We start from the raw sequence: 24,551 nt of genomic DNA, 5'->3' as shown, positions 1-24,551 counted from the left end.
TGTGTGATACTTACCTCTGACCGGCTCCCCCGCTGTCCATCGCTGATCGCGCAAGAATTTCCGGCTCCATTTCTCACCATCAGCTTCCTGCTGGGCTTCCTGCTGTGATGACTAGCGACGCGTGGAGGCGGGCGGGAGGACGTCAGGATCGCTGTGTGTGAAAGGTGAGTATTGTGCGCTGCGTCGCTGCTGCATCGCTGTGAGGTCTGCCTGTGTGACAGCTCACTAGCGATCATTTAGTGACGCACCAGCGATCCTGACCGGCTCGGATCGCTGGTGCATCGCTAAATGTAAAGGGTCCTTAAGTTAGCTTTAGTACTTAGCCACGCGGTGCCTTTGTTAAGCTTAATTTGATTAATGTTGGATTTTTTATAACAGTTTGAGTTGCAGCTGAGAGTTCTGTGTAATGCTCTGTAAACCAACTGATGTGGGGGAGAGATACCACCTTTTTCATCTGTAGGTTTCCTGTCCCTGAGGGCGGATCCCTCTCTCTCTCTCCGTGGTGCCATCATGGGATCAGAGAAATACCGTTATCGGTAAGTAACTACGATTTTCCACCCTAGGCTTATACGCGAGTCAATAAGTTTTCCCAGTTTTTGTGGCAAAATTAGGGGGGTTGGTTTATACACGGATCGGCGTATATACGGTAAGTTAATTTTCTCGCAGTAGCCACATGTTCAGTGGGGTTCAACCATTGGGAACCCTACTGATTCAGAAAATGGGGCTCTAAAATGCTTTGTTAAAATAGAGCTATACTTGTTTGTCTCTGGCAGTACAGATTTGATAAATGGGTATGCGTGCCCGGTAGTTAATAGTTGCCAAGTGGGGAACAATCCCTAAATAGAATGATCTATCTACATTTATATTACAAGGCATCGTGGCACACAAACAAAAAAACACAATTGGGCTAGGTTTTTTTTTTTAGTTCGTTTATGCTATACTGTGTTATAAATGATACCATCATCTGTGTATAACTATAGGGTGGGTAGAAAAGCTCTTTTAGCATGCTATCTAGTCTATCTGCTGTGGAATACATGACCACGATACAGTATACATAAAGCTTATCATTATTATTATCAGCATCAAATATTTATTCCCAATGGTCCCTATAATCAGATCAGTCACTCAAAATGTCAAGATCATCACTACTAGATATAAATAACTAGTGGCAAAATGTATATTACTTCTAGGAAATCTTCCCTATGAAGCATACGTAATGCATTATATCGCATTACAGGCTGCACTGTGCACTTAAGGCAGCAGCTCATATGTAAGGCTCCATAATTGTAATCCTAGGGAGAAACAATTTCAATAAATATTGGTCTCGTATGAATTTCAGATATTAAGGAGTCAAAAGGTCAAGATAAATCCAATTTACATTCCTCCAAGTGTAATGTACTTGACTCACAAAATCAATATATACTTGGTTAGAGATGGTAGGAGCAGACAGATGTTCTCCAGACTTCATGAATGGCAGCATCCCACAAAACATTCTGCAAAGATGTGAATTTTACTATGCATAATATGTTTTAGGCATTAAGAAATTTATTAATATTTTTACATATTTAATGGGGTGGTCAGAAACTAAAATTTATTTTAATCCTAAATCTCTATCTATTTAAACTTATATTCTGTTATTCTTTCCCTGAAGCGAAAGAATAACAGTTCCTTAGCATTCAACTTTTCCCCAATGTTCTAATGATAATCCTAAAGACTAAAATAAAATATTTGAATATCTAGCGAAACTGAGAACAAGAACTTATTCAGTACAGACAAAATGAGTAACTGCTTCCTACAATAATTTGCCAAGTCAAGATGAACTGTAGTGACGGGAGCATCAATCAGTTTATCCATGTCCCTAAAAAAGCTAAAAATCTTGAACATTTTTTATCCCCTTCATTATATACAGTAGGTCAAATTCCCAGAAGCCTACTTGGCTTACTTATATTGGCTTCTATAGATGTGGGGAAAAAAATTGTGGACCATGCCAATATATAGATAGAACAGACAAATATGTTAATAATGTTACCCATAGGGAACACAAGCTAAAAATATACATCAATTGCAATACCACGCACGTTGTCTATATAGGTCGTACTACAAGAAGTTTAAAGAAAAGGTTGAGTGAGCATATCACCCCTGCAAATCCGGGGTCCGCAGCAAGTCAGAAAAATATCTCTGGTTTATCAAAACATTTTTTAGATATGCATGGTGGGGACTTACGGGGTTTGAGGGTGAGGGAATTGAAATGGTGAATAGATCGATTAGGGGAGGTGACTGGGAGTGTACGCTTCAGTGCCGGGAAGCTTTTTGGATATTGGCCATGAATGCGTGTTACCCAGAAGGTCTCAACTATAGAAATGACCTTCTATATTTCTATTAAAGGTAATATGTCACCTATTTTTTCATATATAAGCTGCGGCCACCGCCATCAGGGGCTTATCTACAGCATTCTAGAATGCTGTAGATAAGCCCCCGATGTAACCTGAAATATAAGAAAAACAAGTTAGATTATACTCACCCGGGGAGGGGCGATCTGGTCCGATGGGTATCGCGGTCTGGTCAGGCAATTCCCATCTTCATGCGATGACATCCTCTTCCTTGCTGCCTGTCGCAGCTCCTGCGCAGACATACTTTATCTGCCCTGTTGAGGGCAAAGTACTTCAGTGCACAGGCGCAGAGCCTCTCTGACCTTTCCCGGCGCCTGCGCACCGCAGTACTTTGCTCTGCCCTCAAAAAGGCAGAGAATTACGCCTGCACAGGAGCCACGACAGGCAGCAAGGAAGGAGACGTCATCGCATGAAGATGCGAGTCGCCGGACCGCGAGACCCACTTGTTTTTCTTATCTTTCATTCTAGATTGCTGTAGATAAGCCCTTGATGGCGGTGGCTGCAGCTTATATACGAAAAATAGGTTACAGATTCCCTTTAAATTATTCCTAACTCTTTCTAGGTATAAATGCTTGTAACAATTTTCTGAATAGCAGTTTTCTTAATGCATCTCTATATATGAAAATAAAACCTTTTTTTCTGTTTAAATTTTCACTGTAATAAGTTTGAATATATATGCTGCTTATTTGTAGTGATAGATTAATTGAATATGCACATGAAAATAGGTATATATATTCTTTGCAGCATTTAGGTGCTATTATGCACTTTTTTATGAGATCATATTCTAAACCTTTATTGTAGAATATTTTTCATGCATTTTTATTGAGATATCTGCACGAATTCGAGAGATTTTAGTACATTGTATTTATATTATTGTATCCATATATGAAAAAAATGTTTTTAGAATTTAATGTTTGTAGATCTTCAGCTAACCTTACCAGTTCACAATAAGTGATATATATAAATATCTCTTTAATATGCACATGAAATTAGCATGCACATATGCACTTTATGCGGTATTTTAACAGTGACATGCATTTTTTTTGTGTGACCATATTCTATGAAAATAGTATTGGTTGTTAAAAAGTTAAATGGAAGTGGTCTCCTTAATTAACCACATGTGGTTTTGCAATGGTTGAGAACATAAAAAGGAACTGTTGATTTTATGTCTGCGTGCCTTAGAGGAAGGACCACTTTAGGTCCAAAACGCGTCAGGCGTTAGGGGCTTCCCCCTCATGCATTGTTTTTTAATTATGAAGATTTTCTGAATAAAAATGATGTTTTTTATGGAAAAATCTCCAGTGCCAGAAAAATCCTTTGTCTTCAAGCTTGTTCACATGTGGTAGTCAGCCACTGAATTCCAGGCAATCATCCTTTCCCCCTGCTTTCCTATTTTTTGATCATCTATGATGCCTGTTTGCGGGGCTGGTCCAGTTTTTGTTCTACCCAGCGGGATGGGCACTCGGTGGTCCAGTCCCTGCTCTGTCAATTCCGACATACGCTGAAGTAGGATCTTGTCACTGTGCATTGTTCTTCTCAGTGCACAGCGGCCATGCGCTCTCTCACCAACTCTGATCAGAATTGAAGTGCCAGAAACAGAGCGCACTGTCATTGCGCATTGTAAGGGGAGAAAGAGCAAGCAGAGACCACTGCCACACCTGCAAGTGACATCATATCATGCAGTCAAATGAAGCATCATCACACAGGAAGTGGTAAAAAAAAAAAGAGGTTAGAGTAGTGAGGGAACGATAAGCAATTTTTAATCAAATTATATCAGAACAAAAGATTAGATTATGATATTAAGTAGATAAAGATTTAGGATTACAATAAATTTTTGTTTCAGACCAACTCTTTAAAAGAGTCTGTGCCGCCCAAAACTCCAATAAAACAGCTAGTGCAGTCAATTATGGGACTTAGCCCTTATAACAATCATGCATGCCTATACTTTAGATTTTCTGCTTTTGCTGTCCAGAAAAAGTGTTTTATTTAATATGCAAATCAGGGGTCCTCAGTGCACCCTTGGAGTGGCCAATTACTCCATTCCCTCTTGTGCATGGGGTGCACTGCCCCTTAGCTTGTGCGACAGCACTCTCTGTCCCAGAGCAAGCGGAGCCTTAACTGAATATTCAAAGAGCCTAGCGGCATTCATACAGCGTTAGTGCATGCACGCTCCTCTTTATCGCTCCTGACCGAAGAGGCCACTCACTCTACTGCAATTAGGATCAAGGAAAAAGTGCATGCATGCACTAACACTGTGTGGGTAGCGCTGGGCTCCTGAAGTGTCAGTGTGCACATGCGAGTCATGAAGGGCAGCGCTCGCTGAGCACAAGTAAGTTCTGTCAATTAAGGTAAGAGGCTGAGCACCCCATGCTACTTGAGGTAGCGGAATGGAGTAGGTAGATCATGGCCATACCAAGGGTGCTCCAAGGAGCCCTGATTGACATATTTTAATTTTTTTTTTCAGCAAATGCAGTACAATCTATAGTACAGGCATGAATTTTATGGGGGCAAAGTCCCCTTACATGACTGAACAAGCAGTTTAATTGGAGTTTTAGAGGTGACTCTCTCTAACACTCAGAAGTATTCAAAGTCACCTTGCTCTGTAGTTTTATTCTCTTTGTCTTGCGATGGTTGTTTTCTGCTGTCAAGCTGGACTCCAAATGCGCTCCCAAGTGACGACAAGGTTTTGGGGTATGATACCTCCATTACGTTGAAATGACAGTTTGTTGGGCAGAAATCACTGCTATGTAGAGGCGAAATTTTGGACTTGGCTTGTTTGAATGTGGGCCAGGCTCGGTTTTTCAGGACCCTTGAAAACTAATTGCAAACAAAGAAAATAATAAAAAAATAATATGAAGCTGCTTTATCAAAGTTATTACAGTAATTATAAATATTAATTATAAAGTACAGTATGATGTAGGTAATAGACATTAAGGTTACTCCTGTTCAAAGAATTTACTTCACCGCAGTAAACACTTTTGCATGTGGACATCCTCGAGGTAGTCCCGCTCAGTATCTCTCACTCGAGGTAACTGGTCTGTCCATTTATTACATGGACGGTCATTCATTTGAACACACACATCTAACATTACATTTTCCCTGTTGTGACTGTAGTGGGGAATAAAGAAAATCAAGCAGCTGTGACGGCTCTCATATCACAGGGATTGTGTGTGATGAGAAAATGTCCCTCTATATACCTTCTAGTTAAACCAGCAGTAAATTTCCTCCATTTTTACTAATGAGTTTGGCAGATTTACCATTTGGGAGCCTAGTGACAACCAATGCAGGAGTTGTAATAGAGACTTTTAAAAAACGACTGGAGAAACAGAAAACTAAGAAATGGATGAACATAACAATAAATTGGAGAACTCACAATCACTGACATGTCATTGAAAAAAAACTATCAGAAATAAACACACCATGATGAAAAAACAAAAGACAAATATTAAACACACACAAGATTAGATTAAATTAAGGAAAAACACAAGTGCACAGAGATTACAGTAAGGACAACCTTGATAAAAAAAATATCCTAATGCTCATACCTTCATAAACTCTTAGGATAATATGAATGTTTTCCATCCTCACAGTAACTGTAATTCTGTTTCCCTTAAGCTGCTCCTTGGTGCTCCCCCTCCTTATGGGACATTATGTCACATATCAGGGGGTGAGGCCTACTGGCTGTTAGGAGCAGCCTGCCCATGATACCATCTCCTCCCATTCAAGCGTATATCAGGGGGCGCGGCCTGCTGCTGGCTGCTAGCAGCAGCCAGACCCTTTATACCATCTCCTTCTAATGAGACCGATATCAGGGTGCGTTGTAGAGACGTGGCATGGTGCCTGCTGCTGGCAGCAGCCAGCCCCATGATAATATCTCTTTCTTTACAGGCCTAGATTATGGAGCAAGCCACACCCCCTGATCTAGAACTGAATACAAGCAGATATTATCAAGGACCTGGCAGCTGCAAGTAGCCAGGAGCAGGCCACTCCTCCTGATGTTGGACTGAAGAAGGGGATCATCAGGGGACTGGCAGCATCCTCTACATCTTCCTAGGCCTCTCTTATAGACTGCAGAGAAATGTTCCCTTATTCCTTACAGGCACAAATACCCACAAACCAAAAGAGATAAGTAATGGTCAATTTAAGATGAAACATCACCAAATTATTAATCTTTCTAGATGTGTTCTTTCACCAGAAGAGATTTCAGTGTTGGCATCTGAACTATCCTTTGCACCAACTACAAAATTTGACCCCTTTTTATGAGTTAAGGAAATTACCGTATTTTTCAGATTATAAGATGCACTTTTTCCCCTCAAATTTTGAGGGAAAATGGGGGTGCATCTTATAATGTGGATATACTTTACCAGCAGCAGTGGAGCAGGGTCCCGATGTCGCTGCTGGAGGAGGCAAAAGTGGCACGTTGCTGCAGGCCTCAGGCTGAGATGACGGGATGTTTCAATGTGCACCGCTGCGGGTGAAAAAGGCTGCAGTGCTCTGTGGTGCGGGGGGCTCCACCGGTATTTTGTGAAAGCCCTGAACCCGCAGCATATCCATTACTGTGATGCAGTGGCCTCTGGGAAAATGGCCGCTGGGGCGGCGCATGCTCAGATTGAGAACTCGGCAACGAGATCTCGGTAATTTCTCTGCAAAATATGGTAACTTGCTTCTTAGAAAACGTAAATGGAAAAAATGCTTCTTGAATAATGACAAACATAAATGTCAACAGCTTGCCATGCCCCTGGACTTATTAGCAGATGTCAGACTCCTTTTTCGACTCTCAGAGGAGGTCAGTAGGGGGTATAAGTGAGGGTCCCTACTCAGAACTCATGGTTAAAAGCACTCAAAAGGCCTCCACCTCGCGAGTACTGTAGCATAGATATCTTCTCAAAACTAGTGACAAATGAAATTAGAAGAATTAACCCCAGAGAAAAGGTATCAGAGCCTAATGTGTCATTGGGCGAATTTGAAGCATTGCGCTCTTTAGAGAATAACCATAATATTGTTATTAAACCCTCAGACAAAGGGGGGACATGGTAATTTTGGACACAGAGAAATATCTTGAGATGTGTTCCCTGATACTTTCAGGTACAACAACCTATGATGTTCTGAGAGGAGACCCTCCACACAACTATTCAGCCACACTGAGAAAACCAAAAGCTTTTGGTTTTCTCTGTGTAAAGCTCATGTGTTCATATGCAATTACATTTTGCATGCACATTAATTTACTTTTTCTGCTCAGACCCAGTTTCTTATTCAGCCACACTGGAGACCATTCTTGCTAAAGCTCCATACCTTACTTCTAGAAATGAGTCCATGCTCCCTAAATATCCCACACTTGCTGTGTTCTATTCCTTACCGAAAGTGCACAAAGGTTTTAATCCCCTGAAAGGTCACCTGATCATGTTTGGTACAGAGGCTCTTAGCCAAAATTTGCGCATGTATCTGAACAGAATCCTCCGCCCCTTTGTTACAGCCCTACCTTTTCTCATTAGAGACACAACCAACTTGTTGACCAAGTTGGAGGATATCCACTTTGAATCTGGGACTATTCTTGTGTCCATTGATGTAGAATCGTTGTATTGTAGTATATCGCATGATCAAAGCATAAAAGCAGTTACATACTACTTAAGTATGAGAGGAACACACTTACTAGCACATAATGGATTCCTGCTGGATCTGTTGACATATGCTTTTGGCAATAATTATTTTCTATTTAACGGAAGATTCTACCACCAGCTCAGGGGTATTGCAATAGGGAGCCCATGTGCCCCCACATACACCAACTTGCTCCTGGACTGGTGGAAGGACACCGTTGTGTTCTGGGATGGGGGTGTCACATGGTGGGGGCGGTACAATGATGACATCCTCATCCTCATCCTGTGGACAGGGGATAATAGTTTGCGTTCCAGGACATTATGATTACGAAGGGTGTGGAGGTCTATATAAATACTTCCATTTACCGAAAATCGACGGCAACAAACAGTCTCGTCAGATGGGTAAGCCATCACCCACCAAGTATGAAGAATAGGAACCTTAAGGGACAATGAGATTGAGATGAAACTGTTCATCCCTAAGTGAGTTTGAGTCACAAGTGACCAATTTTAAAAGGAGATTTCTTAACATGGGATATCCAGCACAAGTAATTAATTCTGGCTACAAACATGCACTAAAGAGTAATTGGACAGACTTAATTACTCCTGTGACCAGAGGTACATCTAATGACATTACACGACTGACTGACGCTCATGATGACCAGAATGATAAAACAATGGCCATCTTGCGAAGATATTGGGATAACTAACTGGCGGACACAGATATTTCAAATCAGATTTCTCCAAGACCGTCGGTCACTTTCAGGAGAGGCAGGTCCATGCGGGACTAGGTGGTGCATAGTCTGTATAATACCCCAATGCCGGCAGGCACCTGGCTGGATCAGAGGGTAACTGGCACTTTCAAGTGAGGTAACTGTAGTTTTTGCTGGTACATTAATGTATCTATGAATTTTTCCATTACAGTTACCGGTAGGATATATAATAACAGGGATTTTGACAATTGAAAATTGCAGGTGTTTATGTTTGTACATATATATGTGGGCAGCAACTAACAGAATGGTTTTTAACAGGGAAAAATGCAAAGTACTACATCTGGGCAATAAAAATGAAAAAAGCATATACAGAATGGGAGGAATAGGCCTAAGCAACAGCACATGTGAAAAAGACTTGGGTATACTAATAGATCACAGACTGAATATGAGTCAACAGTGTGATGCAGCAGCAAAAAAGGCAAATGCAATTCTAGGATGTATTAACAGAAGCATACAGTCTAGATCACGTGAAGTCATTATTTCCCTCTACTCCTCTTTGGTCAGACCTCATCTGGAATATTGTGTCCAGTTTTGGGCACCACATTTTAAAAAAGACATCAACAAACTGGAGCAAGTTCAGAAAAGAGCAACCAGAATGGTGACCGGTCTGCAAACCCTGTCTTATGAGGAAAGGTTGCAGGATTTGGGATTGTTTAGTTTGCAAAAGAGAAGACTGAGAGGAGACTTAATAGCTGTCTACAAATATCTAAAGGGCTGTCACATTGTAGAAGGATCAACTTTATTCTCATTTGCACAAGGAAAGACTAGAAGCAATGGGATGAAACTGAATGGGAGGAGACACAGATTAGATATTAGAAAAAACTTTTTGACAGTTAGAGTAATCAATGAGTGGAACAAGCTGCCACGAGAAGTGGTGAGTTCTCCTTCAATGGAAGTCTTCAAACAGAGGCTGGATAGACATCTGACTGGGATGATTTAGCGAATCCTGCTTTGAGCAGGGGGTTGGACCAGATGGCCCAGGAGGTCCCTTCCAACTCTACGGTTCTATGATTCTATGTCCCAAAGTGGATAAGACTAAAAGACTTTTTAGGTAAGGATGAGTGAGCACATTGGGACATTAACCATAAAATGTATACTCCTTTAGCCCACCATATGGTTAAATATCATTAGGGGAATTTGGCATCATTCGCTTTTAGAGCAATTGTACCTCAATCAAAAAGACTGAGTGACTGGGACAGAAGGATCCTTTAGAGAGAAACACGTTGGATCTTTCTGCTTGATTCTATGAGTCTGGGGTGTATAAATGAGCAACTCAGCTTTATTAGCTTTATATGAAATATGTTCACGTATCTGTCCACAACACAGTTAATGGTGCGGGGAAAATAGGTCTCTAAGAGATCATGCCACTGCTATGCAATGTTGATCCTTTATTGTGAGGATTGACTGTAGTAATATTTTTACACACCTTTCCCATGTGTTGGATTGGATTCTCTGGCCGCCTCTTTTTGGTCAGTGTATCTCTTGGCTGCTTCCGTGTGGGGTAGTGTGTAAAGTGGTATGTGTGGGAGCATTGACTACACATGCCTCTGACTGTACGCTCTGGAAGCCTGGGTGAGACGCATATGTGCTCCACCCTGGAGGCGTGTGCTTTATTTTGGTGCCCCAGCTAAAAAATTGCTGCCCACTGCCGCACCAGAAAAGGAGCATCTATTAGATGCACCAATTTTGGCACTTTGGTTCTCTCCACTTGCTCAGTGGCGGTGGCAAGTGGGGATCATATTTGTGGGATTGATCTTTATATATGACCATTATATTTTCAGGCGACATCAAGCCCAGCAGTTAGTAATGGTGAGGCGGCTATAAGACGCCTATCCATTAGTATCCTCATAGTCATATGGTGAGTAAAAAACATCCCGAATAAAGTCCTTTATTTGAAATAAAAATACATGCCGCTTTTCAATTTTATTTAAAAATAACACAGTTATACTCACCTTATGCCCTGGTCTCCTGTAATAACACAAAAATAAAAAACAACAATATCCCTCAACTGTCCAACATACTGTCTCATGCCGTAATCCAGGTCTGCAACAATTGGTTTTCAACCCGGACTGCGCTAAAATGCGACCATCTAGGCTGAAAACCACGGGAAAATGAGATGCTGCTAGCACAGCGTTGGTTACTAGCGGTGACGTCATCGAGGTTACGCACGTTACTGAGGCTGCGTTCCCAGCTCACTTCAGTATGAGCCAGGCCGATGAACTGCGGTGACTTCAGTGAGATCACCACTAGCACGGTGAGAAAAATTCTCACGGTGCAGTGCTGAGCTCAGTGAATTCACCGTAGTTCATCACGAGAAATTTCTGAAGCTGTCTGCTTTAGCTTGGCTGGTTGCCAAAAATGGGGGGACCCTACACAGTTTTTTAAAATTATTTATTTAAATAATTTTTAAAAAATTGCGTGGGGACCCCTCTATTCTTGATAACCATGCATGATAAAACTGACAGCTGAAGGTTGCAGCCTACAGCTGTCAGTTTTGTCATGCAGGTTATCAGGAATAGAGGGGTCCCCACACCATTATTTATAGCGCAGGCTCCAGCTAATGAATACTCCCAGCAACCACGCCTGCTCTCACTGTTATTAGCGGCAGCAGGCGTAGGCTGATGGAAGTAGTAATAACATCAGCTGACACCTCTGTGACTGGAGGTAAACTTTTTACTGCCAGTCACAGCTGCTGGCGGATCATAGCTTCGGGTGTTTCTCGCGCTGTCATGCAAATGACAGCATGGGAAACACCCTATGTTAAGGGTGCTGAACGCAAACAGTAAAACAGACTTCCTGGAGAAGTCTGCAATTCAAGGTCCGTGTCAGAACAGTACATGTTAGGTGCAGACCCTGAATTTTAATGTTCGGGTTTGCCCATCACTACTCTTCATACAACATTATAGTAGCTCAGTAAAGCTGTAAGTCACTTGTCTGACAACCACCTCATGTACAGTTTCACATGGAAATTAGCAAAACTTTGAATGCCAGTTTGGAGAATAATGAGTTTTCATAAGCAGTAAACGTATTTGGAAATTATTTTCAAACTTACTGTGCAAATTAGTTACGAAGAATTTTTAACTAAAATACAGAATATAACCAGTAAGGCCTCTTTCACACATCAGTTTTTTGCCTTCAGGCGCGATCCGGCTTTTTTTGGAAAAAACGGATCAGGCAAAATGCAATGCCGGATCCGGTTTTTCCCCATTGACTTGCATTAGCGCCGGATCGTGCCGGATGGCATTGCGTTTCATCCGTTTTTTGCCAGATCCGGCAACTTGTCTCATTCCGGCGTCTTGAAAAAACGTCTACTGTAACGTTTTTTTGTCTCCGGCGAAAAAGCCGGAAGCGCTGGATGCGGCGCTTCCAGCTTTTTGCTACAATGAAAGTCTATGGGCGCCGGAATGCGCCGGATCCAGAAAAAGACGGATCCAGCCACCGGATCCGGTTTTTTTAAGTCTGCGCATGCTCAGATCTAATTGGCCAGCCTCCAGGAACAGAGACGGATCCAGCAAAAAAACGGATCCGTTTCTACAGTTCGCCAAAATTTATGCCGGATCCGTTTTTTCTAAAAAAAGCCGGATCATGCCTGACGGCAAAAAACTGATGTGTGAAAGTAGCCTAAGATAAGTCTCTATCAACTTTTTTAATACCATATCATTTATAAGTCCAGCATTTTGTAGTGTGCCCTTTCTTAATATGTCTGGATATCTGTCAAAAGCCCTATGTGTCCAATACAGAGCTCAAAATTCCTTTAATGAATCTTAATATGATAAAATTGCAACTGTAGTCAACCATCACTAGAGGGAGCTGAGATGCTTGCTGTATATGGTTTAATATTAGCTCCCCCTAATGGTGGCTGAAGGCTGCAAAAACATCATCCATGCTTAGGATTTGGATTTCTATATATCTAAAAAAAGACCCAGCTTCTAGAGAAGTCTCAGAATTTTACATCAATTTGAATTAAACTGCATGATGCTGTCCATAGCACTAATTTAGGTATATATATTTGATTTATGTTAATAAAGTGCATTTGAAAATCATGGGGCGCTGGTGGTAGGGGAGGATGCATATACAATTGAATGCATAAATGCCCAATGCTATGAAAAGTATGTGCCCCTAGTATCAGGTGCTAGAACAGCCACTACCCAAATGCCCTGTCTGAATCAGATTTGCTAAAACATTCTTTGAAGAATTGAGTGTTTTCTTTTTAAGTATCATTCATGCACACAGGGAACAAACCTAAAAACGATCTGAATTCCTGCAATGAAGTTTAATACATGTTCCCGTTTTTAATTACTCCTGAAATCAATGCACATAGCTCTATTGATGTGTCACATTCACTGTTATAAAATATGCTCTTTGAAAAAAAGAAATACTGCTCTAAAGTAAATATGCCGTGCTATGATAAACCAAATCAAAGCTAAAATCCTCGGCAAATCTTCACAAGTCAAAAGCTCAAGAGAAATCCCCACAAGTTATTACCATCACTTTTAGATCCAATACCAGATTATTAAATATTGTTCTGCCCAAAGGACAGTGGTTGATGTTCAGGCTATGGAAAACGAAAACTCTGAGCATCACATGACAGTCTGTGGATATCAGGTAATGCTGGGAGTTGTGATTTTTCCATGGCTGGATATACTGTACAATTGCCTAAAAAGTAATATTTCTGGAAATTACAACTAGATTTTATGTTATACTCATGTCTTTTACAAATATCTACTGGTTTTGTTTTGGCTTTTGACTGACCATAGGAAATCTAAAATATTCCAGTTTTCATACAAGCCATTGGAGCAGACACAGTGGCACGATTGCAAGTGCAGAAGACTTCTGATTATGTGCAATGCGCCTCTTTGAAGCCGGCATGCGTACACCCGGCTTCAGGGGTGAACACAGTGAGGGAAAGATGCCGCGTGCATGCGCGAGGCACCTATAGCACTAGAGATGACGCCGGTGCATGTAAGTTATGTTATCATGCCCACAGGGGTGTAACAACAGGCTAAGTGGGCCGACTAGTCTGGGGACACTAAGGCCTCATTGATTAGTCAAAGGCCTCATTTACGTATTACAAACTGACTTTAGAAATACTTTTTCCAAAGATCTGTGTATGTGTGCAATGTAACTGTAAGGCAGCATATTTATATATGGAGACGCAACTGCTGGTGGTTCTGGGGTGCGGGGGATCTGACAGTTTCCCTTTAAACAAAACCATTCTGATGTATAGACCTGATTTTCACTCTCAAATTTCTGCAAGAAATAATAGAATATATGGAGCTGAAAAGGAGGTCCAGCTACAAAACAAGTGGTTGAAATATGTGTAATGCAGAATCTTCGTATCTGCATCAACTTTACTAGAGAAGGGGACAGGCTTAGGCAATGAACTGGGACTAACAGCCCCCTTTAATTAAATCATTTGTCACAAGCAGATACAGTGGGACAAGAAATAAAGTGGATGAACATTGAAATCTTGGGTTTATTAGAACACTTAAAGGGATTGTCCACAGATGCCACACTTCAGTGACTCTCCCAGTGCCTTCCTAAGACACATCAGGAAGTTTCATCGTCAGTGCTGACTGTAAAGGGGTCAGGCTGCCTGGCTTATTTTAACAGCTACCCCTTCCCCATTCTCCATCTCAACTGATGTATAGATGGATATAGGAACTGGCAAAACTATAAAAAATGGCAGTCAGTCCACCTTCTTCATGCACAGCACTGATAATGTGCAAGACACTGGAAACGCTTCCCAATGTGGAGCATTGGCAATAAGTATAGGGACTGAGTTAGCTATTGAAATGACCAGGTAGACAGCCCCTTTTACAAACATTGATGATAAAACTCCTGTCTATAGGAAATTAGGAAGTGTTGCTGGTGGGAACCACATTTGGGCCTCATTCAGACCTCCATTTTTTTCACACACGAGAAAAACAGACTTCGCTTCACCAGTGATTTTTGGGCAGAGCTTCATGCGAGTTTGGTCCAAGTGTTATCAGTAGAGTTGAGCGAAACGGGTCAAAAAATTTCAAAAGTCGCCGACTTTTGGCAAAGTCGGGTTTCATGAAACGAAACCCGACCCTAGGGTGAGGTCGGCCACGAGGTCGGCGACTTACGCGCCAAAGTCGCGTTTCAAAAGTTTGTTTTGCGCTCTTTTTCAGCCAATCAGGATCCACGGACACTGTGGGCAACGTGATGACATAGGCACGGGTCACCACCATCTTTCAGAAGGGCATGCAAGTGATTGGCTTGCTTTGGGGGGCGTCACAGGGGGTATAAAAGGGCGTGCACGCCGACCGCCATGTTACTCATGCTGATCTCAGAATAGGGAGAGCTGCTGCTGCTGATGATTTTGTAGGGAGAGCGTTAGGCAGGGAAGAAGACACCAAAAACTGCTTCTGCTGCTAGCGATTGTGCCTGTACAACACACCAGTCACTGTGTGTGCAGTGCAAGGGGAGGCTATATAGTGGTGTATCAGTGGTGTTGGTTGTAGGGCTGCCTTCTAAGGCTTCCTGACATTCCTGCATTGCTGTTTACCCACTGCTCCGCAAACTGCTTTTTTAAAAGCAATCCCAATTTTTTTTTTTGTCCTGCTGAGAAGAAAAAAAAAACTGCTTCTGCTGCTAGCGATTTTGCCTGTACAACACATCAGTCACTGTGTGTGCAGTGCAAGGGGAGGCTATATAGTGGTGTATCAGTGGTGTTGGTTGTTGGGCTGCCTTCTAAGGCTTCCTGACATTTCTGCATTGCTGTTTACCCACTGCTCCGCAAACTGCTTTTTTAAAAGCAATCCCAATTTTTTTTTTTTGTCCTGCTGAGGTACTGAGCGTGCATTTTTTCACACCATACAGCGGTGTACGCTCCTCACACAGTACCGTGTAACGGCTGTTATCACAGCCACAGTGAAGCTATCAGTGTGTCACTCTGTGAGAATAAAACGAGGACATGTTCCGTTCTTACAGACCTGCACTCTAGGGAGATTCCTATTCTGCCCAATTCTACATACACCTTGTAGTTTGTGATACACTAGCCAATTTCTGCCTGTGACATAGCGCTGTGATATTCAGTGGGCCTCACACAATCCATAAGTGTCCAGTGTCCACAAGTGTCTGCAGAAATTCAAAATCTCCCTTATCCTCTCGTCACTTTTGTCACAGCTGTGCCATCGAGCCTGTCACATAGCGCTCAGATATTCATTGGGCCTCACACAATCCAAAAGTGTCCAGTGTCCACAAGTGACTGCTGAAATTCAAAATCTCCCTTATCCTCTAGTCACTTTTGTCACAGCTGTGCCATCGAGCCTGTCACATAGCGCTCAGATATCAGTGGGCCTCACACAATCCAAAAGTGTCCAGTGTCCACAAGTGACTGCTGAAATTCAAAATCTCCCTTATCCTCTAGTCACTTTTGTCACAGCTGTGCCATCGAGCCTGTGACATAGCGCTCAGATATCAGTGGGCCTCACACAATCCAAAAGTGTCCAGTGTCCACAAGTGTCTGCAGAAATTCAAAATCTCCCTTATCCTCTCGTCACTTTTGTCACAGCTGTACCATTGAGCCTGTCACATAGCGCTCAGATATTCATTGTGCCTCACACAATCCAAAAGTGTCCAGTGTCCACAAGTGACTGCTGAAATTCAAAATCTCCCTTATCCTCTAGTCACTTTTGTCACAGCTGTGCCATAGAGCCTGTGACATAGCGCTCAGATATCAGTGGACCTCACGCAATCCAAAAGTGTCCAGTGTCCACAAGTGTCTGCAGAAATTCAAAATCTCCCTTATCCTCTCGTCACTTTTGTCACAGCTGTGCCATCGAGCCTGTCACATAGCGCTCAGATATCAGTGGGCCTCACACAATCCAAAAGTGTCCACTGTCCAGTGTCCACAAGTGTCTGCAGAAATTCAAAATCTCCCTTATCCTCTCGTCACTTTTGTCACAGCTGTGCCATCGAGCCTGTCAAATAGCGCTCAGATATTCATTGGGCCTCACACAATCCAAAAGTGTCCAGTGTTCACAAGTGACTGCTGAAATTCAAAATCTCCCTTATCCTCTAGTCACTTTTGTCACAGCTGTGCCATCGAGCCTGTGACATAGCGCTCAGATATCAGTGGGCCTCACACAATCCAAAAGTGTCCAGTGTCCACAAGTGACTGCTGAAATTCAAAATCTCCCTTATCCTCTAGTCCCTTTTGTCACAGCTGTGCCATCGAGCCTGTGACATAGCGCTCAGATATCAGTGGGCCTCACACAATCCAAAAGTGTCCAGTGTCCACAAGTGTCTGCAGAAATTCAAAATCTCCCTTATCCTCTCGTCACTTTTGTCACAGCTGTGCCATCGAGCCTGTCACATAGCGCTCAGATATTCATTGGGCCTTACACAATCCAAAAGTGTCCAGTGTCCACAAGTGACAGCTGAAATTCAAAATCTCCCTTATCCTCTAGTCACTTTTGTCACAGCTGTGCCATCGAGCCTGTGACATAGCGCTCAGATATCAGTGGGCCTCACACAATCCAAAAGTGTCCAGTGTCCACAAGTGTCTGCAGAAATTCAAAATCTCCCTTATCCTCTCGTCACTTTTGTCACAGCTGTGCCATCGAGCCTGTCACATAGCGCTCAGATATCAGTGGGCCTCACACAATCCAAAAGTGTCCAGTGTCCACAAGTGACTGCTGAAATTCAAAATCTCCCTTATCCTCTAGTCACTTTTGTCACAGCTGTGCCATCGAGCCTGTGACATAGCGCTCAGATATCAGTGGGCCTCACACAATCCAAAAGTGTCCAGTGTCCACAAGTGTCTGCAGAAATTCAAAATCTCCCTTATCCTCTCGTCACTTTTGTCACAGCTGTGCCATCGAGCCTGTCACATAGCGCTCAGATATCAGTGGGCCTCACACAATCCAAAAGTGTCCACTGTCCACAAGTGTCTGCAGAAATTCAAAATCTCCCTTATCCTCTCGTCACTTTTGTCACAGCTGTGCCATCGAGCCTGTCACATAGCGCTCAGATATTCATTGGGCCTCACACAATCCAAAAGTGTCCAGTGTCCACAAGTGTCTGCAGAAATTCAAAATCTCCCTTATCCTCTCGTCACTTTTGTCACAGCTGTGCCATCGAGCCTGTCACAGAGCGCTCAGATATCAGTGGGCCTCACACAATCCAAAAGTGTCCAGTGTCCACAAGTGACTGCTGAAATTCAAAATCTCCCTTATCCTCTAGTCACTTTTGTCACAGCTGTGCCATCGAGCCTGTGACATAGCGCTCAGATATCAGTGGGCCTCACACAAAAGTGTCCAGTGTCCACAAGTGTCTGCAGAAATTCAAAATCTCCCCTGTCCTATAGACACCTTGTACCTTATTTTACATTACTATATAGTTTGTTGGATTTTGTCTACATTTCTACCAAAAATGAGGAAGGCTGGTGGAAGAGGCCGTGGAATTGGGCGGGGGTTGGCAGCTGGTAATGAATGGTGTTGGTGGTGGATCTGATGGTAGTGGCAAGAGCAAAATAGGACCGAATGCAGGAGGTGTTGAGCCTGCGTCATCGTCTGGCTACATAAGGCCTCGAACGCTTAGTTTTCTAGGAGTTGGCAAACCGCTTTTAAAGCCAGAGCATCAGGAAAAAGGTTTGTCTTACATTGCTGACTCAGCCTCCAGCTCTATCGCCTCCTCTTCAGTTGTAAAAAGTAAAAGCACTGAGTCGTCATTGGAGGCTCATGTTCATGAACCACACCTTTCCTTGTGTCCTTCACCCCAACCAAGATTGAAGGATGACGCAGGCCATACTACTGATTACTCCATGGAGCTGTTTTCACATACCATGCCTGGATTATCAAGTGAAATGGTGAATTACCCAGGCCAAGATGAATCTGACATGGAGTGCACTGATGCACAGCCGCTGATGGATGATTCTGCTGGTACATTCACTCAGAGCACTACATTGTCCTCGCAGTGTACAGAGCCAGATTCTGACCCTGATGAGACTCAGGTGCCCCTTCCCGCACACTATACCACCATACACGGTGACACAGAGGAAGGTGCACATGACATAGAAGAGGAGGTGATGGATGACCCAGTTGTTGACCCAGATTGGCATCCATTGGGGGAAGAGGGTGCTGCTTCCAATAGCTCAGATGAGGAGCATCCACAGCAGACATCGACATCGCAACAACTGTTATCTGGCAGGCCCGGAGCACTCCAAAGACAGGTTCCAAACATAAAAAGAGTTGCTGGACAGCTTGTCCAGAGGGTCAAAAGATCACAGTGTGCTAGGCCGCAAAATGTCTGCCAAAGTAGGAAGAGTGCAGTGTGGCACTTTTTTGAACAAAATCCTCATGATCAGGCCAAGGTTATCTGTAAGAAGTGCGCAAAGACATTTAGCCGAGGGAAAAATCTGAAAAATTTGAATACCAGTTGCATGCTTAGACATTTAACCAGCATGCACTTGCAAGCGTGGACACAACACCAAACCTCAAGTGCCACATGTGCAACTGATCACAACGAAGGTAGTCAGCAACGCTACATTGTTTCCCCCACTGTAAGCCCACCGGTTAGCACAGCAGCAAATGTTGAGGTGTCGTTGCAAGGCCACAGCAGTCAGGGAATCCCACTGAAACTCCATCACCATCATCAACCCTCTCTCAGTCCGCCCTGTCCACCGCTACTTCCACCATATGCAGCTCTCAAGTCCAGCTCACCCTCCCAGACACTATGAGTAGGTCAAGAAAGTACTCAGTCTCTCATCCGCGTACACTGGGTTTGAACGCCCACATTGCCAAACTAATCTCGTTTGAGATGATGCCCTTTCGGTTGGTGGAAAGCGCAGCTTTCCGCGAACTCATGGCCTATGCAGTACCACGCTATGACCTACCCAGTCGCCACTTCTTCTCTCGCAAAGCCATCCCAGCCCTCCACCATCATGTGAAAGACCGCATTGTCCATGCACTCAAGCAGTCAGTGAGTGGAAAGGTGCACCTCACAACTGATGCATGGTCCAGTCGGCATGGCCAGGGCCGTTACGTGTCCATCACTGCGCACTGGGTTAATGTGGTGGATGCAGGGTCCACAGGGGACAGCGGTGGTGGGACAGTGCTGCCTAGCCCACGGTATAGGAAACAGTTGGCTGTAGGTGTTCGACCCTCCTCCTCCTCCTCCAGAAGCGAAAGCTCGTCCACAGAGCGCAGTCGTACGAGCACTCCATCTGCAGCTGCCACTGTTGCACACGAGGTGTCCCCCTATCGAGCAGCTAGTGGAAAGCGTCAGCAGGCAGTGTTGCAGATGATGTGTTTGGGCGACAGACACACCGCCGAGGTGCTGGCCGAGTACTTTCAGTGACAAACTGAGTCATGGCTGGGCAGTGTACATCTTGAGGCAGGCAAGGTAGTTAGTGATAACGGGCGTAATTTTGTGGCAGCCATAGCCCTTTCAAAACTCAGCCACATACCTTGCTTGGCTCACACCTTGAACCTGGTGGTGCAGTGCTTCCTCAAAAATTATCCGGAGTTAACAGCCCTGCTCCAGAAGGTGCGAAGACTGTGCGCGCACATCCGCCGGTCGCCTGTACACTCCGTTCGTATGCAGAAGCTGCAGCGATTGCTCCACCTTCCCAACCACCGCCTCATTATCGACATTGCAACAAGGTGGAACTCCACCCTGCACATGGTGGAGCGGCTGTGTGAGCAGAGGCAGGCCATAATGCATTTGTGGGAGGATACACGGCCAGGCACTTTGAAAGCAGACATGGAGTTGACCGGTGTGCAGTGGTCGAAGCTGAAAGACCTCTGTAAAGTCCTTCAGTGTTTTGAGGAATGCACACGGCTGGTAAGTGCAGACGACGCCATCCTAAGCATGAGCATCCCACTTATGCGTCTGCTCATGCAAACTTTGATGCACCTTAAGGAGCAGGCTTCTGCAGCCAATGTTGATGAGGAGGAAGAGGAGGAGGGAATCCTTGATGACATTCAGCCATTGTCTGCTCAGGGACCTCTCCTGGACGAGGTGGAGGAATAAGAGGAGGAGGAGGAGGATGATGGGGATGATTACTTAGGGGAGGAGGATGCATCTCGTGGGGCAAGTGAAAATGTTGGCGTGGCAAGGTCTGGTACAGGGTTTGTGTGTGACTGGAGGGATGTGGATTTGCCAGAAAGTGCTCCTCCAACCAGCACTCGCAGTGCATTATTGACACCGGGAACATTGGCTCACATGTCAGATTATGCCTTGCAGATCCTAAAAAGGGACCCCCGCATTGCCAAAATGATGAACGATGACGACTACTGGTTGGCCAGCATCCTGGATCCATGCTATAAAGGCAAATTACAAAACATCATGCCACAGGAGAATCTTGACCTAATATTGGCTAATAAACAAGCAACTCTGGTAAATCGGTTGCTTGAGGCATTCCCAGCACACAGCAGCGGTGATGGTTCTCACACGAGCCGTACGGGCCGGGGGCAGCTTGGCAGAGGTGTTCGTGGTGCACACAGCAGAAGTGGTGTTGGAGACAGGGGTTTCATGACAATGTTGTGGACTGATTTTTCAAGTACCGCTCACACAACTGGTAATACTGCATCGATGGAAAGTGACAGGAGACAGCAGTTGTCAACTATGGTTACAAACTACTTTTCCTCCCATATCGATGTTCTCCCACACAGGTCATTCCCCTTTGACTATTGGGCCGCTAAACTGGACACCTGGCCTGAATTGGCACAATATGCCTTACAGGAGCTCGCTTGCCCAGCTGCAAGTGTGCTATCGGAAAGAGTCTTCAGTGCAGCTGGATCAATCCTGACAGAAAAAAGGACCCGTCTGTCAACCCAAAATGTGGATGATCTAACCTTCATTAAAATGAACCACGCATGGGTTTCCAAGGATTTTGTCCCACCTTCCCCTGATGACACATAGGGTGACAGAAAAATGGCTTGCTTTGGTCCACCTCTTCCTGGGACTTGACCTATTTCACCTTTTGCATCAGCTGAATGTCCAACATCAACATATGCCACTTTCTAGAACTCCCTAACTGTGCTGCCTCCCCCCCCATGGCCGGGGTCACCACCTAGCGCACGACACCGTGCGAGTGCCGTTGCCCTGGACAGGTGGGTAGGCCGACTCTTGGGCGCGGGCACTGGCACAGGGTCCTTCATAGTGCAATCAAGTGTCTCTGACGGTGGTGGTGCACACCCGCCGTCAGACACACCGCCGTACTATGAGGGGCCCAGTGCCAGTACCGACGCCCACGAGTGGGCCCCCCTTGTTTGGGCAGGGCCCCAGCATTTGCAATCTTTACCTCTCCCTGCTCCTCCGCTGTGTAGTCTGGGCCGTCAAATCCATACTGTGCCTGACACCGTCTGAGCCTGCCTCCTGATGTATAGACATATATTTTGAATGTGTACGCTATCCATACATGTTATCCGGGGATACGGTACCCTTTCTAACCTTTGTGCAATCACGTGCAATCCATACTGGGCCTAACACCATCTGAGCCTGCCTCCTGATGTATAGACATATATTTTGAATGTGTACGCTATCCATACATGTTATCCGGGGATACGGTACCCTTTCTAACCTTTGTGCAATCACGTGCAATCCATACTGGGCCTAACACCGTCTGAGCCTGCCTCCTGATGTATAGACATATATTTTGAATGTGTACGCTATCCATACATGTTTTCCGGGGATACGGTACCCTTTCTAACCTTTGTGCAATCACGTGCAATCCATACTGGGCCTAACACCATCTGAGCCTGCCTCCTGATGTATAGACATATATTTTGAATGTGTACGCTATCCATACATGTTATCTGGGGATACGGTACCCTTTCTAACTTTTGTGCAATCACGTGTAATCCATACTGGGCCTAACACCGTCTGAGCCTGCCTCCTGATGTATAGACATATATTTTGAATGTGTACGCTATCCATACATGTTATCTGGGGATACGGTACCCTTTCTAACCTTTGTGCAATCACGTGTAATCCATACTGGGCGTGAGAACGGCTGGCGAGCTGTTAAGCTAGCTACAGCACCTGTGGTTTGCACACGTAAGTTTTTCATTTTTTCAGGAATGACGGTTAGGCCTAATTCCGGAACTGTGGTTGACCTGCACTTACTGGGAAATCATTGTTCGCGGGTAATAATTGTAATCAGTGATCCCCATCACTAACGTTGTTCAGCGGGTTATCTGCACCTGTAAGCGACAAACGCTGGCCTTTTCAGTGTAGCGCACATGCAGCCACGGACATGTAAGGGCATGACACACCAGTTATTGGCCAATCTCATGTGCCAGAGCCTCACGTGTCCCTCTAGTAAGCCGGACTCGGACCGCGGGGCATGACGGAGTCTCGTTCGTTAACGGAATTAAGCTTGCAATGTGTGCATCTGTTCTGTAGCTGGCATGGTTGAGGTTTCCCAGGTGGAGTCGAATTTAACCGTAGGCTCCACTCCTGGTGGTGCCCTTCTGGACATTCCTTTAAGGTTCAGCTTTGCAACCATACTGCCCACGTAAAACAAACACTTTGCCTTCATGAACGCTGTTTGGAGGGTCATGACTCGTGGGAATAACGCCGCCCAATCAGTTAACCTGCTAGAAAGATCGTTCGTTGCTCCCAAGCATGACATCACACTCCCTAGGAAGAAGGTAATGCCACTGTGGCGACCGTACTCCTGGGGGCGACACAAGTGCACTGATGCCCAGCCACTGCTCGATGAATCTGCTGGTACATTGACCCAGACCACTACATTCCCCTCGCACGCTACACGACCTGAATCTGACCCTGATGAAACTCAGGTTACCCTTCCCATATACAGTTCCATCTTACACGGTGACAAAGAGGAAGCTGCAGATGAAAGTGCAGGTTCGGCCCACTCGCCATCAGACACACCACCGTACTATCAGGGGCCCTGTGCCAGTGCCGTCGCCAACGAGTGGGCCCCCCCTGCTTGCTCAGGATCACAGCACTTGCAAAGTTGAAATACTGTGCAGTGAGATGGAAGATGGGGACGACGAGGAGTCCAGACAAGTACAGGGATTCCCTAGCGAGGAGACTTATTTGATTGTTTTCAATGTTGGGACAGCAATTTTTGGGGAGCACTATACTCTGGAGAATGATAGATGGGGCCCACCATACACTGGAACATTCCAAAGGTGGACATCAGACACTGGAGCAGCATTTACAGGGCCCATTATACACTAGAGCATTAGAAATGGGGCCCATTATGTTTGGAGCATTATTTGGGCCCATAAGACAGTGGAGCTTCATCCATGGGGACCAACATATACTGTAGCATTATGTGGAGCTCATCATATACTGTTTCAAACATTATATGGGACCAATGATTCTGTATGGAGAAATAGATGGGCCTCGTCATGAGATGTAAAAAGTGAAGTATTTTACATTATCGGAGCATGATGAGTTGTGGTATGTGTTAAAGGGGCGCTCTTTCGCCCAGGGCACATGAAAACCTGGAGCCAGCCCTCCCCCCCACAACTTTAGCCAAATAACCCCCATTTTTCAGTGCATAACTTGTATTATGAAGTTAATTAAGGTTGACAAGCTTAAGTAAGAAGAATTGATGCTTTTGGCATTCAAATGGGCACTGTAGGTGTGTTTCCTGTCCTCCTCTCACTGCCGACTTTTATTCCCCATTGACTTACATTGGGTTTCGTGTTTCGGGACGACCCCGACTTTTCCCTATAATCGGACGATCTTGCTCGACCCGACTTATGGAAAAGTCGGGTTTCACGAAACGAAACTCGACCCTAAAAAACCAAAAGTCGCTCAACTCTAGTTATCAGTTTTTCTTGTAC

The 24,551-nt window shown here is 44.5% G+C and overlaps 1 protein-coding gene across 1 annotated transcript in view; it reads right to left on the bottom strand.

Moving 5' to 3' along the window:
* Positions 1–24,551, bottom strand: part of PREX2 (phosphatidylinositol-3,4,5-trisphosphate dependent Rac exchange factor 2) — a 597,424-nt gene that overhangs the window by 189,322 nt on the left and 383,551 nt on the right. The window contains exon 24 of the mRNA XM_073583857.1: positions 4,985–5,207. Within this exon, the coding sequence (XP_073439958.1) occupies positions 4,985–5,207 (223 nt within the window). The remainder of the gene's footprint in view (positions 1–4,984; positions 5,208–24,551) is intronic.

Source organism: Dendrobates tinctorius, unplaced genomic scaffold (genome assembly GCF_039654945.1).
Source record: "Dendrobates tinctorius isolate UK_male_01 unplaced genomic scaffold, ASM3965494v1 ptg000082l, whole genome shotgun sequence".
NCBI lineage: Eukaryota > Metazoa > Chordata > Amphibia > Anura > Dendrobatidae > Dendrobates > Dendrobates tinctorius.
The sequence above is the reverse complement of the archived record's forward strand: the minus strand, read 5'-3'. Positions and strand labels throughout refer to the sequence as shown.